Here is a 19,467-nt window from a genome sequence, read left to right on the forward strand (position 1 = left end):
ACGTATACTTTAGGTTCAGCTCTCCAGCCTGGCATTTGGTTAAGCATGATTCAAACATTTGATTTTGTTTAACTGGTTTTAATTATAGTTACTTTTTGTGAACATTTGTTGCAGCATTTAAAAATACATCATTTATTTTCAAACTTTTGTTTGATTTAGAGCATCATATTTGACCAACGTAAATGTTTTAATTTCATATAAAATAACTGAAACAGTGAACTAAATATCTGAAATCTTTCCTTCCTTAAAAGTTATAATCCTACTTAAGTTATAGTGCAAACGCTTAAGCAACAAATATACTTGATGCTAATTAATATTTCCCTTTGATGTTGCAACTATGCGGTCACTTCTGTCTTTAAACAAAATTATATTTTCCAGTTACAGAAATCATAAAGTCCAAACTAAAGTGCTACTGTTGCTATATGCATTTTATATAAATCATGGATGATGGTCCTGACATGAAGGAAGAGAAAGTTACAGGTTGCATCCTTTGACTTTGTCTCCGTGCCTTTGGGCGATTTTCAGAAGGACAGATGTTTCTGTTCAATTCTTAAATCAATTTTTTCAAACACAAACACTATTTTAAAGCTTCTAGAGAGTAAAATATTAATGATAATTATAATAACAATAATAAAAACAAAAGCTCTCAGATCCATCAAACCAAGCAGCAGAAAGAACAATAACTGAAGAGAAAACTTTAACCTTGTAGACTTCATTATGTTCCAGCTGCTCTACAGACGCTGTGACCTCCAACTTAAGCAGGTCGTAAAGTATGTGCAGCTCAATAACTTCATAATCAGACCCTGTGGTATTTAGGCAGCAGAACAACTAAGAATAACAACTACAAATAATGTTTTTAGGTTTCTGTTGTACTGCAAGGTTCTGTACAGGAGAACCAAACCAAGAGCAAATATTACGTCTCATTTACACCTGAGCACGAAGAGCCATCAACATTTAGCAAATTGAATCATCTTTGTTTAGATGCAAGAAGAATCATATAGAAATGAAAAAGTAGAAATAGAAATCCAGAGCAAAGATATCCTCTAATTCAGCGTAGCACATGTGCAGCTGCTGCGATTCACGTAAGCATTCGGCTCGTCGCTGTTGCAGATTTTTCTCTCGCTGTTCTGGCTCACAGCGCTGCAAACACAAAAATAAATATCCCCAAAGCTGTGAAAGGGAGCTAATTAGTAAGAGTATTGTTACTCTCCGCAGGAGTCGTCCAGCAGTAGAAATCAGTCCAATAACAAGGTGTGTAACATCTAGCAGGGTGACAGAAAAACCCAGGGTAACTTCTAAGGACCTCAACGTCTCTCTCACATTGTGTTTTTTAAACATGCTTCCATTTGTCACTTCAGTCTTTACTCTGAAATACAGGAAGAGAAATCATGGCTGAAACAATTTCTCATGAAACCAGGGGTGTGGTCCAACAGTCAGTTTGGTGAGGAAGGTTCCTAACTGAGAGAAGTGACCCAGAAGTATCTGTGTAGCAGCCACAATGAATCCAGATCATGAGCTTTATTAACTGATCAAAGTCTCTTCTTTCATCTTCTGTATCATTCAGTTTGCATTGGTAATGCCCATTATTGTAATGCTTTTTTAAGACCAGCAAAACTTTATTTCACTTTGGGTTAGCTGGGATAAGTGATGGATGGAGGGAATTTTACTTCAGCCACAGAAATCCTAAACAGGAAGGAGGAGCAGAGTTACAGTGGATCACTATCCAGCAGGGAAACAAGGTTTATTTCAATTTCTTGGCCATGAGTGAGATTTACTGAGTGGGCAAATTAGGGAGATGACACCATCAGATCCCGAGCCCTCCATGTGTTAATCAAGAGACGGCTGCTGTGCTACATCCATAAATAATGAATAAATTAGGAGCTAAAGCTGAAAGGACAGTTTATTTGTACCATCTTCACGTGAACACATTCAAGAACATCACAGATGAAGAAACATTAAAAACTTCCACACTACATAAAGCAAGAAAAATAGTTTTTCTTTCAGGTGGTTTCAGAAAAACAGAAACATCAAACATCTCCAAGACTCTCTTTGAAAGAACTAAAAACCTTTGTTCTCATGGTCCAATCATGAGTGAACTCCCCGATGAAGCCTTGTGTGCTAAAACATGTCAGAGTTTTAAAGGTTAAACATGAGTTTCCAAAACGTTTTGCTGGAGAACAATGAACTATTTGACTGAGTTTCAATCATTTACAGACGAGCAAAACCAGGACAGAGAAAAAAGGACAAAACTGACTCAGTAAAACAACAGAAAAGAAGATCCCATGTAGATCTGTATTATGTAGAAGTTCAGCCCAGCAACCAGTTCAGTTCAAAAAAGGTTAAATGATTCTATCTGAACTCTGTGGAGCCTGATCTCAAGCTTTTTGAGTCCGACACAGAAACCAGAGGATCTTTCTGTGTCTTCAGATTCACTGTGATCCAGTGATGGGAGTGATTTCAGCCCTGAGTGATCGCGCTGATGTTTGCACAGAGCAGACAATGAGGTGAATGTTTGGGCACATTGGTAACAGTGAAACAGTTTATTAGTAACGTGGGATAGTTTGTGTGCAGAGTATGATCTGAGATTCCTGAAGCTCTTGTCACACTGGTCACAGCTGTAGTTTCCTTCCATGTGTTCACGTTCATGAATGTTACGACTACGTGAATGTGAGAAGCTTCTCTCACAGTAGCTGCACTTGTAGAGTCTCTTTCTGGTGTGGATCTGTTGGTGTTGTCTCAGGTAACGTGGAGATTTAAAAGTCTTCTCACACAGGTCACATTGATAAGGTCTCTCCTCAGTGTGGGTAAACATGTGTTGTTGTAACTGTGCGTCTGTTGTAAAGTATTTGCCACACTGTTCACAGCAGTACACATCATGTCTGGTGTGAATGCGTAGGTGTTTATTTCGGCTCCTTCTCTGGCTGAAAGTTTTTCCACAGATGTCACAGCTGTACGCCTTAATTCCAGAGTGGGTAACTAGATGACTCTGTAAGCTGCTACTTTGAGTAAAAGCTCTGCCACACTGATCACAGCTGTACGCTTTAACTCCACTGTGGATGAGTTGGTGTTGTTTTAGGTAACCCTTCAAGGAAAAAGACTTTCCACACAAGTCACAGCTGAACGGTCTCTCTCCAGTGTGGATGACCTGATGCTGTTTTAGTGAAGCCCTCACAGTAAAACCCTTCCCACACAAGTCACAGCTGAACGGTCTCTCTCCAGTGTGGATGACCTGATGCCGTTTTAGTTTAGCCCTCACAGTAAAACCCTTCCCACACTCGTCACAGGTGTGTTTTTTCTCTCCCTTTCTTCTGTGAGGTTTGTCGGCCTCCTGAGAGCGCTGACTTCTGGCTCCATGTTGGTCCTGCAGTGACAGAGATACAAACAGAGGCAGTGAGTGAAATGCAGTCGTGGAACAAACTCAACCTTCAAACTCCATTAACACTAGTTTTAAACCTGAAGGTGGAGCGTGGCACCAAACACCTTAAAGGTCTCTTATCCCCACCTGCTGGTAGTTCTAACACATTACATCCAACCTGCTGTTAAAGATAATTCATGACTGTTCAAACACTAAAATCATGCACACACACACACACACACACACACACTATTTTATAATTTAGATTATTTTGTTGTTTCCTATTACATATTTCTATAATTTGTATAGATTTATACAGAATTATTCAGTGATAATAAATCCTATGTTTGTTTATTCTAAAGGAACCCCGTTAGCTTCCACAACAGATGTTGCTCGTCTTCCGTCAAATACTCACATAAAATATTACACAATGAAGTGGATTCAAGATATCCACATAATTTCACTCTTACATCCACAGTGAGGTTTCACAATTGTTCAAATATAAGCAATCAATAATAATAATAATAATATTTCTCTGTCAGCCTTCTCGGTTACGAATCGTCTTCTGCTCCTCTGTCATGCGGCGTCCCACAGGGCTCAATTTTAGGGCCACTGGGTTCTATACTTAGAAGGCATGGGATCTCATTTCATTGTTATGCCGATGACTGCCAACTTTATTTGACACTAAAACACATGGATGGCATCTCCATAAAACCTCTCTTGACTTGTCTAGATGACATTAAAGCTTGGTTGGCTCTAAACTTTTTAAATTTTAATGAAAAGAAAACAGAGCTGTTGGTGTTTGGACCCAGTGGTCCCTGTGAGTCCTCCCCTGTTGTTTTAGAATCCCTGGAAGTCTATTTTAAATCTGTGGTTACTGACCTTGGTTTTAAGTTGGACAGTGATTTTAAATTGGACAACCAAATCAGAGCAGTGGTGAAGTCCGGTTTTTATCATTTAAGGCGACTGGCAAGAGTAAAATCTTTTCTTTCGAGGCAGCACCTTGAAACAGTGATCCATGCTTTTATTTCTTCCCGCCTGGACTACTGTAACTCACTTTATGTGGGGGTCAGTGAGTCGTTGCTCTCACGTCTGCAGCTGGTTCAAAATGCGGCTGCACGACTCCTAACAGGGACTCAAAAAAGAGAGCATATAACCCCCGTGCTAGCCTCTCTGCACTGGCTGCCTGTGTCTTTTAGAGTTAATTTTAAAATTCTTATGTTTGTTTTTAAATGCCTTCACAGTCTTGCCCCGCCTTACCTCTCTGAGCTTCTTCATCTCCACACACCCTGTCGGTCTTACAGGTCAGCTGACCAGCTGCTCCTGGAGGTACCGAGATCCAGGAGGAAGCTCAGAGGGGGCGGGGCCTTCTCTATTGTGGCTCCAAAGTTATGGAATGATTTGCCCATGCACGTTAGAGAGGCCCCTTCACTGTCCACTTTTAAATCACGTCTTAAAACCCACTTTTATTCCTTGGCTTTTAACCTCAGTGAGACTTAGTTTCTTTTTTAATTGAAGTAGTTATTTAATGATTTCACTCTTCTTTTATTTGTGTTTCATTTATATCTCATGTAATTTTATTTTACAGTTCCAATGTACAGCACTTTGTGTCAGCTGTGGTTGTTTTAAAGTGCTTTATAAATAAAGTTGATGATGTTGATGATGAATATCAATAACATTGAAGCACATTACACAAATTTCAAAAACAAATCATGTCTTACAATATTTACAACAACTAAAAGCTCTGTAAATCGGCTTTTAAGTGTTCATTGAAGTTTTGAATAATTCTCTAATTTTTTAAGGCAACTTATTCCACTTAAAAGTTGCTCTAAATGTAACAGTTTTACAAAACGTTACTTTTAACTCGAGCATTTACTAAATTGCAGCTTGTTGAAAACTGTGTAATATGATGATGTATTTCATCTGGATACTGCAGCTGAGCAGAATAAATGTGGTGTGTTTAACAGAATTGCTTTCTTTAGAACTACAAGTAAGCGGTAGAATATTTTAGCCTGTACAGGAAGCCAAGAAAGGTTATTATGCATTTTATCAATATTAGTATAGTATGAACATCTTCACACATCTGGACGCCTTATTCTGGACTAACTGAAGTCTGTTAAGATCTGTCTTATTAGCTGCTGACCAAATGATTGAACAATACTCCAGATGAGACATTACTAGTGCATTAATGACATCTTTCATAATGAAGAAGTGATACACAAAGAGCATTTCATAGCCATAGCTATGCCTTGTCGGCAGAGTTATGTGACATTAGTGATGTTTGTACTTTCAGCGTTAACTTGGTTTTAAAGCCTTTAAAATATACGCCGTTCAATAGTCGACCTTAATCTGACAGAGAATGTGATGATTTTGTGGATAATTAAAGTCAGTCATATATCCACAAACACAACAAGCTGAAAGTCAGTGATGCTGCTCGGTTTGCAGTCCTGAACATCACGGCACAAGCAGGATTCACTGCACTGTTAATGTTAGCTGTGTTATATTGCTGCCTCTGTTCGGTGGTGTCGAGCCAAACGCACTTTAACGTGTGTTTGAACGAGCTGACGGTTCACTCGTTAAGCTGAAAGAAAGATGCTTTAATCACAGCAGTCACACATGTGTCCACTGCACCATCTGGAACTCTTCTTGTTTACACTCGTAATAACACAAACACTAAATCCTGCTTCTCTGGTGCTGTTGTGTAGCAGTGTGTACACCTGAGACTGTCACCTGTCTGTCTGTCCTGCACTCTCTCTCTGTTTCTTTCTCTCTGATTGTGGAATAAAAGTATGAACATGTGTTTATAAGTTACACTTGTGTTTGAATCCTGCAGCTTATCACACATTTGATTTCCATGTGTGACGACTGCAAGTGTCCAGAGTGAGGACAGACTGAGGGAGCCACTGCTGCACATCATCTGTGAGGCTTTGCAGCCCTGATGATCCACCAGGACAAACTCAGCAGTGTGTGAGGAAGAGGAGGAGGAAGAGCCAGCAGCACAGAAATGAAGCCCAACAATCATGTTTCACAGTCCTGTGGTCTCAGCCTCAGATACTCATCAAATCACACAGAGCTCATGTAGAAACAAATGAACTAAATATGTTCTCCTTCATTTCTGTCAAACAAAGCCGTATGAAACGTTTCCAGCTGTTAGTATCATGGTTGCTAGGCAACCTGGGCAGCGCGACGGAGGCTAGACGTCCCATTTCACGAGCCTACGAGCCTCGCACTTCGGCCTTAGCGGTCTTTGAGTACGCGGCCCTTGAGGACTTTAAAGCTGCAGAACCTGAATCGGGATACAGCCATGATGATCTCCAGCCTCGTGCTCGCCAACATTCTCACCTGAGTTAAGAAGACGATCACTGAAATGGTCTCAGCAGCTCCTTTGATGACAGCAATGAAATGCAGTGGTAAGGCTTTTTGGGGATTAAGTTCGTTTTCATGGCAAAGAAGGACGATGCAGTTCATCTGATCACTCCTCATAACATTCTGGAGTGCAGGCAAAATGCTATTATAAAAACTTAAGCAGCAACTTCTCCAGGTTCCAATATTTATGCAATTCTCAAACCTTTTGGCCACGACTGTATAACCTCTTCTGAAGTTTAGTGGATATTATACATGGTTATGCTCAGGATGTGTCGGCCAGTTTCCACTGGAAACGCCTTTTGGTTAAACTGTCAGCGAGGAATTTGCATTTGCACTGTTACATTTTTATATAACTTTAATGCACATAAACAACAGCTGCTTGTTTCAGTGAAAATACATTGATGGGTTTTTAATAAAGTTGTGCAGCTGTAAAGTATTTTGTCTGGTGTCAATTATATCGTCAGCTACATCGTTATGGCAAATGTTCAAATGTATATGGTGATAAATATCTTTGGTCATATGGTCCTGCTCTGTCTGTCACCTTCTGTGTTGAGCTCATTGTTTCCTCTGTAGTGGCTGAGCTGAGTCCAAGTAGCTGAAAATGTTCCTCTGCTGCTCTGTCAGACTCTCCTCCTCCTGCTGATCAGCTGGGACACAAAACAGATCTTTGTTAGGCTCCACACTGCACTGAAGAGTCAAAGTGTCTCATATGTTCATCTGACAAGTAAAAGAACACATTTTTGTTTCCCGAGGTGGGCAACTTGTTGGAAACAAACACAAAAGGTTTGAGCACTGATACCTGCCATTGCTGGCATTGAAAGATGCAACGCCAGCAATGTGGATTGTCAAGACTCAAACCAATCATCAAGCAAAGACAACAGGGATCAAATGTACCGCATTTTGATCCGGGACGTACTCTGCATGAAAACAAGCGCTCACTCTTCCTGCTCAACAAATGACAAGGGCGGAGCCTTATACCACGTGATACAGAAGCTGTGCCGTGTGATGCTAAAATTAGCAGGGAAACAACAACGGAGAGCACGTCAGGGATGACGAGAAAGTGACAGGAGAAAATCCGTCCCGGTCAACCACCCAAACATCAATAACGGGAACCTTATACAGCGCTTCCCTATACACGTCGAACTCCCGCAGGCACAAAGACATCACGGAGGCTATCACTTATCACCTGACCAAAGATGTGGCTCCATCAACACTGTGCAAAACGAGGGATTTAGGAAAACGATCAACACCCTAGACAAACGCTACACAGTGCCGTCCCACAACTATTTTTCTATTGTTGCACTACCTGCTCTGTACACGCAGCGTCGAGCAACGGTGGAGACGGAATTTCAAGCAGGACAACATTTTGCTGCAACAACAAAACGTGAGACATTTGTTGTTTTATGTTTATTTATTGTTATGAGAGAATCATGATCTCAATTCTAAGCCAAAAAATCGTGATTCTCATTTTATGCAAAATCGTGCAGCCCTAACATTAACACAAAACTATTGTTTCACCAGAGAAACACACATGAAGAGAGAGAGAGAGACAATAACAGCTACCAAACAGTCGTCATAATTCGTCACACAATGAGAAAAGGACAAATCAACAAGTAACAATGACTAATTAATATTAAAATCTGTAACATAATGTATTGTTTGGAGTTTAGTCTGATTGGTTCAGGATGAGCTGCCATTATCCAATCACACGTCTGCTTACCTGCATCTTTTCTCTTTTTTCTAACCTGAGCACCTGATGGCTTTGAACTTTTGTTGTCCATCTTCCATTGGTTTGAATTTTGCGCTCCAGTACAAACACAAATCCCCCAACCCGAGGATCAGCACAATTAACCTAACAGACCTACACCTTAGTTCACAGATTCACTTTGTCTAAGGTTCATTTCTGGGATTTCACACAACCCAGGATTCAGATCGTGAATCCATGATGGGCTTGGATTTACATCATTATAAATGAAATGTGCTCTACTTGGAAGCAGCCGGCCCCGCCCCTTTTGACGGGCTGTGTGAGACTTTAAATCATCAAACTGTAAATTATAAATTTAAATTGTTATTGATGCTTTACCCCGAGTCCTAAAGTGTAGATTTATTTTCTTACTCTTCTTATATTTATTGTTTGTTTACTTGCACCGCTGTAACTGCAGCCTCGTCGTCTCGTCTCTCTATATGCTGGACTGTCTGTAGCGGAGATGACAATAAAGTTTACTTTGACTTCAGCAGTGCGCAGGCGCACCGAGGGCTCTCGCGCTCACTTTATAGAATTTAGAAAAAACATGGGTGCAGATTATAAGTCTGTATCATAATATCTGTTTGTTGTTTTTATTTTGTTTTGCGAGTTGGTTATTAGATGCCGCTCCAGCCAGCCAGAGACTCCCCGCCGCCCCGCCCTCTCCTCCCTGTACCGCCAGCAGCAGGCGCACCTCGCAAACGGAGGGCGCCCTTACTCCCAGCAAATGGCTGATAGAAAACCGATCGGTGCCTACGAATTTCCCAATATGCGCTGGCATGACGTCGGGGAAGCATGGGTACGACCGATTCTTTTATTTTTTTCTTGCCCGTGATGCCCCCCCCCCACCACGATGCATTCTATTGGTTTGCACACTTACACACACCCAGCTGTGGTTTCCTGTTTTGCTGGACTCTGGAGAGCCCCGCCTTTAACGCTCTTCTCTCACAGAGAGCAACAGAAAACTTGGAAAAACTCCAGATTGACTGAACTCAGTTCAAAGTTACCTTGACACCTTTAGATGTGAGACGTAGTGATGGTCCGCTTGAAGCTGACGCTCCGGTGCGTGTGTCAGAAAGATCAACGCGCTGCTTCAGAAGCACCGTGTCGAGGCTTGATTCGTTTGGCCAGAGTCACGTGATCAGTGACGTCTGAAGCTTCGTTTAGAACGTACCTCTTTTTAAATCGAACTTTATTGAAACACAATGAGTATACAACATACAAACAGATGAAGTTTACAAAAGAACAGAACATGAACATACAGAACCAGGAGTAAAAAAATGATGATATGAGTAGGCGAAAAAAATCAACATATAAATATTGTTCTGAGAGGCTTTTTGTTGGTTGAGTCTGAAATTGATTGTATGTACAATTCATATCCTTATAAAACGGCAGAAATATGGTGTTTTATTAATAAACTTACATTCATGGATATAAAATAGCTAAAAGTATTAACAAATTTTTTATAAAAAACATTTATCATTCTTCCTGGGGAACTTAAAGAAACAGAATAAAACATTTTCCCATCGTAAAGAAAACTCCCTTAAAATATGGACAATAACAAAACTGCTAAATTCTTCCAGAATCTCTGTGTAGAGGAACCAAAAGAGATGTGCCACAGTTTCTGGATGATCCCCACAGAAAGTTCAATTAGTATTTATGTCTCTTTTAAATGTTACCATATAGTGACTGGCTGGGTCACATTTATGAAGAATTTTATATGAGATTTCCTTCACCTTGTTCACAATTAGATATTTATGGGATCATCCAGACTGTCTTCCAGGTGATATCTGGAACATGTCGGTTCCAGTAAGATATTCTATATATGGGAGAGACATGATATCTTCTTGGAATAAACTACGTATTCTCTTATTGCTGTTACCAAGTTCCTGTGAAAAGCAGATTTTTCCCACTGCTGACTCAGCTGGATCAGGGAGAGTGACTGAGGCAGATATTGAGCTGTCAGTGTTTTTATATAACATTAAAGTCCCTGAGGGTATGGCACCAAGCACCATTGAGAATTCCCCAACACTGACGGGAAAATTATATAGTGTAAGGAATTCATTGTAAGTAAGTAGTGCTCCCTCGTTAAATTTTAAAACTTAGTAGCGGCCGCCATTGTTGGCAGCTGAAATTTGGCTGGGCCGCGCTATGAATTCTGGGATATGGTGGGCCACGAAGGACACACCCGACCCATCCTTCAAACTCGGGGGAATGAAGGACGCATTTGAAGGAGTCGAGGAATCGGGACAGCCTTCGTCGCCTGGCTGTGACGTCATCGGCCTTCAAATGCGGCCTCCGGAGGATGCAGCCGACGTTTTGGGACACAGCTTGTGTCTTTGTTGGTCATGTGACCTCCCAGGGACTACACATGGAAACGAGCAGTTTAGCTCAAATCTGGCAGGTTTCCATCGTCTGTTTTTGTCCTGATGTCCATGAACATGAACACTGTCCCTGTCAAACACGTCCAGATAATCTGATCCAGTGTTGTTCTTCTTCTGTGGTGTTTGTGATGGAGCAGCAGCTGCTGATCCTGATGTCCTCCACCAAGGGGGCAGCAAATTCAGCTGACTGTCATCATTTATTAAAAAGATGTAACAATGTGACATAATGCAATATAATAGTGTCAGTTACACATTGTGGGTTGCACTGTGGCCAGAATGGACATTACCTCCTGCCTAATGGAAGCTGTCAGCCATCCTGCAACCATGAATTAGATAAGCAGAAGTGAAGGGATTGTTAACAACAATTTAATAATAAAATGTAATGTGATAGTTGCACTTTATTAGCTCCCCACAATCGTATGAATAATAACCATGAATGCACTGCATGCTCATAGCAAGTTCTTTAGGTTTAAAGTGAGATCCTGCTTTAAAGGGCGCTTCATCTGCTGGGAATGACATGTTTCTTCTAGTATGTAAGGCTCAGCCCATCTTACTGGGACTTACTTTTGTAGATCCACATGCTCTAAACCTGCTGCTCCATGATTGGTGCAGAAGCTTTAAGCTACTATTAACAAATAATAACCATGGACTTAGTTGTTACTACAATAACTTATCATTGAGCAACTTTTAATTTTACTTGTAAAACTATGCAAGTAGAATTGAATGGGGCACAGTGAGCTGAGCACAGGCCCACTCTGTGACACTCAGAGGTTTGTGGATATCATACTGTGTAACAAACCTTTTGGGTTATAGCACCACTAGGGGGGGTTGCCCAACTATTGTAGTAGCTGTGGGGGTCTCCTAGTGGGTGTGTGAGTTGTTAGCGGCAGCCATTTCATGCTGCTCATGTTCCATGCTCCAAGAAAGCACCTTACTTACTGTTGTGACAAGCTGGCGCTGTTGGTACCAATCCCCGCGCATGTAGGTTCGGACGAGTACAGCCGAGGAGACCTGGCTTATAAAGTGTAATGTTGCTGACGGCGAATAAAGGTCTGTTATTGGATTTAACCGACTGGTTCCGTGTTATCCGGCTAACCTCCACACCACATGCCCGCTGGACCGGCTAGCCGCTCCTTCCTCGCCAGACTGCTGTTACAAAGTGGCGCCCGAACATTGTTCTCTGGATCTTCATCGTCATCCGGACCGACAGACGGTGGGCTCAGATGTTTTTCCCGTGTTTTTCAACGATCGACACTTCGGCTGAGGTGGCGTGTTTTTTTTTCTCTTCGTCTGGCTGTATTGGCCGGGCCGATAGGACCCCGTGAAGGAGCCGACCCCCCGGGATTTCAACGTCATTTGCAGGCATGGAAGAGCGCCGACCCATCGCTTGACACGCTCGCCTGCGAGGGGGAGTACTCCGTGAGTAACTGTACGGTCCGTCGGACCGCTAACTCAGTGCTATTGGACCGTTACGACATCGGCGGTGCTAAAGCTAAGGCTAACGCTACAGTGACTTTGACTCAGTGTTCATCCAGAGGGACGTTTTGTTTTGTGTGAAGCATCAGAGTGTGCACGGACGCTCTCTGTCTGATGGATATTAACGCTTAGGTACTCTGTGGGAACGCTCTTTCACTTTGCCATAACTTTTGTGAGAGAGAGAGTGGTTTCGGCCATACTTTTGAAATGGCGTCCCACCCAGACACAGGCAGCGAGGGAGACGGCTGCGACTCAGATGCTGAAGCTCCCAGCCTGACTAAGTACATCATCCCTCGCTCTACCCCTCATGACCTCAATCTTAAGGTGGAAAGCTTGCAAGAAGAGGTGGAGAAACTGCGAGTCTGCTTGCACGATTCGCTGGAGCTACAAAAGAGCCTTCTGAAGCACTTGGATGGTGGCGCGAGAGGGGAACCGGGGGAGCAAACACCTCCTCAGAGAACCCCCAACCCAGTGGCTTTTTCCACGCCATTCACGCAGAAAGGGATCAACACAGAGCCCCCTCCGCTTCTCCAGCGTCAGTCGGCGGAACTCTGCAATACATCGAGGATGATCGCCGCAGCGCTGCACCAGGCCAAGCTGGAGCCCCCAGTGTTCGCTGGTGACGGCGGAGTGTCACCGGAGGAGTGGCTCCAATCAGTGGATAGCTACAGATCGTCGCTGCGCCTAACCGACTCGCAGGTTCTGAGTGAGCTCCCTCACTTCCTCAAGGGAGAGCCCAGTAAATGGTTTAGGGCCCTCAGCTCTCACATTACTACATGGGCACATTTTTACCAACTTTTTGAATCAGTGTTTGTGTCAGCTGATAACCAAGAGCACGTTTGGCGGGGCATCCTCGATCGCGTCCAATCACTAGAGGAGCCCCTCCCAACGTTTGTTACAACTGAGAGTATTGGACACAGTGCAGCCAGCTTGCAGCCACTTTCCCACCACTTTAGCACAATGTTTACATGAGACTCAGCCACACTAATGTTCCTGGGCAGACATGTGGTGCAGCATGGCTGATGGCACTGTACCTGCAGCTGTCATGGACAAGAACCACTCAATACCTCACCCAAGCCAAGCCTGTGCTGATGTTGTGATCTGAGACCGAGACACTAACCCAGGATCATGATATGATGTTGTGAGAGTTTCACTAAGAATTAGCTCTGATTACAAGATTTCAATCTATCGTAACTCTAATTTGTATTTACTTCAGTTTGTTCATCTTGGAGCTGTGTGCAGCTGAGGACAGTCTTATTATTACCAGGTGAGGATATGTAACAGCCACAGTCTGTAGAGATGATGTCACCATGGAGTGGTGATGTCACTGGAGCTGCCAATATGTGCTCCAGCCAAAGCTACACCAGAGGGTTGTGCTGTGTAACAGGTTGGTGCAGGTGGTGTTATCTACATTTGAACATTAGGCAACAGTCTCATGAAGACACTTTCTATTGTTCACTAAAGACCAACAATAACAGAGACAAAGGGAGAGCAGCAGAACTAGTGCTAACAATTAGCACTGCTAGCCTGCCCACCAACACCAGCTAATGTTCTAAAAACGATGATCAATGATTTTGCTGTAACGGCTCCAGCTGTCTGTGTCAGGGACACGTTGGAGATGAAGTGAGTGATCCAGTGACAAAGGTTTGGAAAGCTGCAGTCAGCTGAGACTAAAGGAGTCACCTGACCGAGAGACCAAATGTTTCACTGAGAACGTCCAGATGAACAGAATCAACCTTTGGGATAATCTGTTCCACACATCCATGTTTCACTTACTGCATTATATTTCCTCATTGCTGTGCACACAGGCCTGTGGCTTATAACCAACTCCAAGTTCAGACTCAGAGGCTGCTGAAGCTGTTTTCTGGAACAGAGACGTGTTGGATATAAAAGCAACTCTTCTTTATGTGTCAGCACTGAGGAAAGGAGCAGCTTCGTTTCTAAGTGTATGAAGGACTGTAGCAGTGTGTGTGTGAGCTTTATTTCACAGACAGAACCATGTCAAAAACACAACTTCAGGTAAAAACAATACAAAATCAAAGAGTCTGATCAGAAGGATTAAACAGAGGAGTGTGGGACTGTTTTTAACAGACAGCAGGTTAAGCCAGGCTGGAGGAGTAAACTGAGCCTCGGTGTGAGCAGCAGTGTGTTTGACAGGAAGCTGAGATAAACAGTCTGGAGCCCATTTAGTGCTTCATATGAAAGTGTGAGGATTTGAAAGCAAATCTAAAATCAAGCAGGAGTCAGTGTGAGAATGATTTGTGCTTTTCCTCAGTCAGATGCTGGGAGTTTCAGTTCATCCATGTTCAGCGTGCTGTGCTTTGTGTAACAGGAGAATATGACAGTATAAATCAAGTCTTCATGTCACTGAAAGCCTCCACAGTCTGCTATGGAGGTGCATCAGTTTGGATTTACAAGAAGAACATTTCTTAAACCTGCCACAAGATGGCGCTCCAACAGAAGGGATGTCCACAGTGTAACACAGACACACACATACTGTGTGAATGTGTGAGTGAATGGGCTTTCAACACAAGGCTTCTGCTGCTACCTTTAATGACATAATTAGCTAACAAGAACAAACTGTTAATTACCACCAAAGAACGGCTCCAGATTTTAGCTGCTGACCATTTTGTGAAACGTTGATTACATCAGCTTATTGTTGATTTTTCAACCTTAATATCAGCTGCTTTAAAGGAGCCTCGTTCTCTGGCAGTAACAGTTTTCTTCACTAGATGCAGTGCAGGCACAGTCTGTGTTTCTAAACTACACACTAATGTTCATTGTTGTGCAGCTAAATCCTCCCTCTGGATGGGAAGAATCCCTGTCAGGCTTCAAACACCTGGCTTGGTGTTCTGGAGCTAATGTGTCACCTGTGAGGACTCTGAGATGAACACACAGCAGACACTTCAGTTCTCCGTCTGTGTGTCCTCAGTTTCCCAGCATGCCTTGGCTGTGGTGGTGGAGGTGAATGAGGGGGAACATGCTGCTCTGTCAGCACTCAGGTTTCATACCTGGTGATCTCAGAGGACAAAGCGGCGTTACAGCAGCGCACGTTGATGAGACCTGATGCTCTGAACAGTTCAGACTTCAGCCTCACTCTGAGAAAACAAACGACTGACTGTCAGCAGCAACTACACCTGCTCCATCAGTGACGGAGAGAAGAACTGAGACTGAGAGACATACAGCTGCAGGTCAAAGGTCAGAAACGCCCGCTCTTTGTACGGGTCAGGAGTTAGTACTGCAGAGGTCAGAGGTCAGCTTGCTGACAAACCATTTGAAACAGTTTGGAGCTAAAAGCACAACAGCAGAGGAAAGAAGAGACACTGCAGAGATGATGCAAAATATTGTGTTTTGTTCTCAGCTGTCAAAAAGTGTAACACACGTGTTCCAGCACAGCCTTTGTGTACTTTCACTTCTCCATACTGTCCATTGGAAATCCTGTTTGTTACTTTTTGATTTCAGTCCATGTGTCCAAAGCAAACTTCTGTCCCACACTTTCTCTGCTGACTCTTCACCGATGCTCAGATGATCTCAGATGATTTCACCAGAACTCATCAAAATTCGGGCTCCACAGAAACCCAGACGTCACTAAACAAGCGTAACAAGCAAAGTGAAAACTGGTCGTTCAGCTTTATTGACCAAAGATAAGCTCACATGTCACCTCATGACACAGACACTTATTTCCACAGCATGCACGAGGACTGACAATAAGTGTCTATAAAGCCACTTCTATCTGCCACACCTGTGCTTCTGTCATGGTTGCTCTCCTCTCACTCTGTCATTTATCCACAGTCTGCCTCCCTCTGCTCCGTCAGCTGACGTCCTCTCTACACCACCTGCTGTGTTTTATCCTGCAAAAACACATTTAAGAAGCGTTGCACCGAGTAACGGGAGGAACTGCTATAAAATCCATTTAAAGGAGGTGGTGCTGAGTGCTGTGACTGGGGTCCCACCACTGACATCACGGGTGGAGGACATGTTGGAAAACTGCTACAAAGTGCTGTGCAGCCAGCAGAGCTTACAGTCTGTCCTGTGTGTCATACAGGCTCTCACACTTAGTGTTTCTGTGACACATTGAAGAGAAGTTTGTGTTGTTCACAGTTGTGCTTGTACTGAGTGACAGCTGACATGACCTAACAGGAATAATGTGTCTGTGCTGAATGAGAAGTAACACACAATGAAGTCTTGATGCATCTCAATCATCCAGGAAAGTCAGTCTGTTGCTTCTGTTCATCTGGACGCAGCGTTTTGTGGGAGAAACGTGTCGTCATCATCAGGTGACGTCTTCAGTCTCAGCTGCAGGTTTCAGTCTTACAAACAGGACATTTGCATAAAGACTGAAAGCAGCTGCAGGAACGATGGGCTGGGAGCTCCGTTCCTTCATCTTAATTATGCAGATTCTCAGGACCATTGATCAACAACCACTGATCCATGTCCATGAGTCCCATTCACAGAGATGTGGGAATGGCTGCAGTCACAGCATGTAAGATGGAAATAAATGAGAAGTATTTAGCTGAAGTGGATTTGATTTATGTTACTTCTTTTTTAACTTGTAGTTCTACATTGGAAGATTATTGTGATATTGAAATATAAAAATACATTTATATTCTATTATTTTCTCAAAATAAGCGTCACACTCGTGGAAGCCGGTGTAGCCGCCGAAACGCCTGCATTTATGGAGACTTTCAGCCCCAGGTAGGCCAGTTATGGATCTTGGGATCCACATTATGTCAGCAGCTGTTCTCCACCGTGAACTGTGTTCAAACAAACACGCTCACGCCTCACAGACGACAGCTTACAGTCTGTAGAGATAAAGTGACTTCGTACAGCCCCGTCTTCAGTCTTGTGGAGATGATCTCGACGCTTTGGTGGATGTTACTAGCTCCTGTGCAGTATTTTGTAAAGACATGATTATACCCCGTAAGCGCGTTAAAATTTACGCTAACAATAAGCCATGGGTCACTAAAAGTGTCAAATCCTGTTTAAGGAAAAAGAGACAGGCCTTTAAAGAGGGGCTGTTACCGATTTTCAGACAGCTACCAAGGAAATGAAAATCGAGATGTTGAAAGCAAAACAGACAAAAACCTTCTTGAAAGCAAATTTGATGCAAAAACTTTTGGGTCTGCCTGGACTTGTATGAAAACCATAGCAGGGTTTCAAAATCCCCAGAGCAGCAGTCAGGTCATTTTAGATGTTTTAATTCAGACAGAGATTTTCAAATGCTTTAAACGTGTTTTCTGCTCGTTTTAGTTCTTCTGATTTCAGCGAGGATATTTGGGAACTGAAACAGAAACTGAGAGATACTCAGCACTTTATCATTGAACTCAGCGATGTTAAAAAGGCCTTTCATACAGTCAATGTGAACAAGAGCCAGGTCCTGATAATATTAGTGGCCGCCTAATTAAATCTTGTGCTGATGAACTCAGGCCTATATTTCAGGTTATTTTTAACAAATCCTTGCAAACACAACATGTGCCCTCTCTTTGCAAAGAAGCAGTCGTGGTTCCTGTCCCTAAATCTAAACGACTTCAGGCCTGTTGCCTCACTTCAGTTGTCATGAAAGTCTTTGAAAAAATCCTCAGAAATGTGATTATGAAGAGACTGAAGGTCAGCTGGATCCAATGCAGTTTGCATACAGGCCCAACAGAGGAGTGGAGGACGCACTTTTGACTTTACTAAATCTGATTCTTAAACATGTAGAGAGTAAAGGGACTTTTGCAAGACTTCTTTTCATTGATTTTTCTTCGGCTTTTAATACAACACAGCCCCATATTTTAATTAAAAGACTTTTAGAACAGTTTGAAATCAGGAAAAACCTGCTGGGCTGGATTTTAGATTTTCTAACTGACAGGTCACAAAGCGTGAGAATAAATGGGGTTCTGTCTGACCCAGTGTTCTCCTCCACAGGTTCTCCTCAAGGCTGCGTCCTATCGCCCTTATTATTCACTCTCTATACAAACATGTGTCAGGGCAGACATGAAAACAGGGTCATTATTAAATATGCAGATGACTCTGTTATTGTCAGCTTACTGAAAGAGGGTGAAACTAACCACGGCCCAGTCATTGATGACTTTGTTCAGTGGTGGGAGGAGTCTTATCTCCAGCTGAACATATCTAAAACAAAAGACATGGTTGTTGATTTTAGGAAACAGCAAAATGGGCACGGAGTCACTTTAATTAAAGGTCAGAAAATAGAGCAAGTACAATCATATAAATATCTTGGGACCATAATCAATGAAAAACTGAACTTTGATCAAAATTGCAAATCAGTTTGTAAAAAGTGTCACCAGCACCTTTATTGCCTTAGGAAACTTGTTCATTTCCACATTGACCAAAAAATGTTAACTTTGTTTTATCGTTCTTTTATTGAGTCTGTTTTATCCTTTTGTTTGGTGGCATGGTTCGGTCAGACCTCTGTCACAGAGAAAAACTCTCTGAATCAGATAGTGAGATGGTCCAGTCGTCTGATAGGTGAGCCACAGTCTTGTTTAGCCTCCCTGTACTCTGAGCAGGTACAGAGGATGGCTTTATCAATCCTTAAAAATGGTTCCCATCCTCTAAGGGGTGAATTTCAGCTTCTTCCCTCAGGACGGAGGTTTCTATTTCCGAGATGCAGGACAAAGCGTTATAAAAACAGCTTTGTCCCTGTTGCTGTCACTGAATTAAATAAGAACTGTTTTTGATTCGAAATATTAAAGTATGTGTCACAGTGAGTTTTATATATTTACTAGGTATGTGTGTTTTTAAAGGGATGTCAAATGCTGTCATTTTTCTGTAAAGCAAATTTACCTTGCCTTTGGGTATAAATAAAGTTACCTTACCTGCAGACGCTGTGCGCAGAGGTTCAGGAGCAGAAGTCCCGTTGTAAACATATCACGGCAGACCCGACGATGTTTGCATGAACGCGCTTTCTTTAAAAGTCAGGTCAAGGCTCCAAAAGCCCAAAGGCGATATAACAGTTTGTGTTTGCTACATGGATCATTGTAGTTCAGCTTTCCTTTGTTATATTTCTTTAAGAGCTCAAAATGTGTTCATTACATAAATCAAATGTAATTTTCTCTGTAGCACTTCATGGATTTCATAAGCAACACACTGTAGTTGTTCACACAAAGCATAAAGGTAAAAACAATATACACAGTGTT

The 19,467-nt window shown here is 42.5% G+C and overlaps 3 protein-coding genes across 4 annotated transcripts in view; 1 reads left to right on the plus strand and 2 right to left on the minus strand.

The window, feature by feature from the left end:
• Window positions 1-19,467, minus strand: part of LOC147337028 (uncharacterized) — a 642,403-nt gene that overhangs the window by 50,127 nt on the left and 572,809 nt on the right. The window lies entirely within an intron of this gene.
• On the minus strand, window positions 1,883-9,726 carry LOC147337031 (uncharacterized). 2 transcript variants are annotated; one of them, XM_086287221.1, is made up of 3 exons: window positions 9,473-9,726; window positions 7,263-7,368; window positions 1,883-3,361 (listed from the first exon to the last, which is right to left on the minus strand). In XM_086287221.1, the coding sequence occupies exons 2-3, from the start codon at window positions 7,278-7,280 to the stop codon at window positions 2,330-2,332; spliced, it is 1,050 nt and encodes a 349-aa protein (XP_086143347.1). In that variant the 5' UTR covers window positions 7,281-7,368; window positions 9,473-9,726; the 3' UTR covers window positions 1,883-2,329. The 2 variants fall into 2 exon arrangements, with proteins under 2 accessions (XP_086143347.1, XP_086143348.1); XM_086287222.1 differs by lacking the exon at window positions 9,473-9,726 and having other exon boundaries at window positions 7,263-7,456.
• LOC147337032 (uncharacterized) lies at window positions 11,650-13,320 on the plus strand. Its single transcript, XM_086287230.1, has one exon. It carries the CDS (start codon window positions 12,533-12,535, stop codon window positions 13,295-13,297), a length of 765 nt encoding a protein of 254 aa, XP_086143356.1. The 5' UTR covers window positions 11,650-12,532; the 3' UTR covers window positions 13,298-13,320.

Source organism: Aulonocara sp. 'chitande type north' Nkhata Bay, linkage group LG3 (assembly GCF_057382095.1).
Source record: "Aulonocara sp. 'chitande type north' Nkhata Bay isolate Kocher_YH1m ecotype deep benthic linkage group LG3, A_spYH_male_GT1.1, whole genome shotgun sequence".
NCBI classification, from domain to species: Eukaryota; Metazoa; Chordata; class Actinopteri; order Cichliformes; family Cichlidae; genus Aulonocara; species Aulonocara sp. 'chitande type north' Nkhata Bay.

Coding starts and splice junctions, on each gene's coding strand:
- LOC147337032 (XM_086287230.1), top strand. CDS start 12,533: ATGGCGTCCCACCCAGACACAGGCAGCGAGGGAGACGGCTGCGACTCA.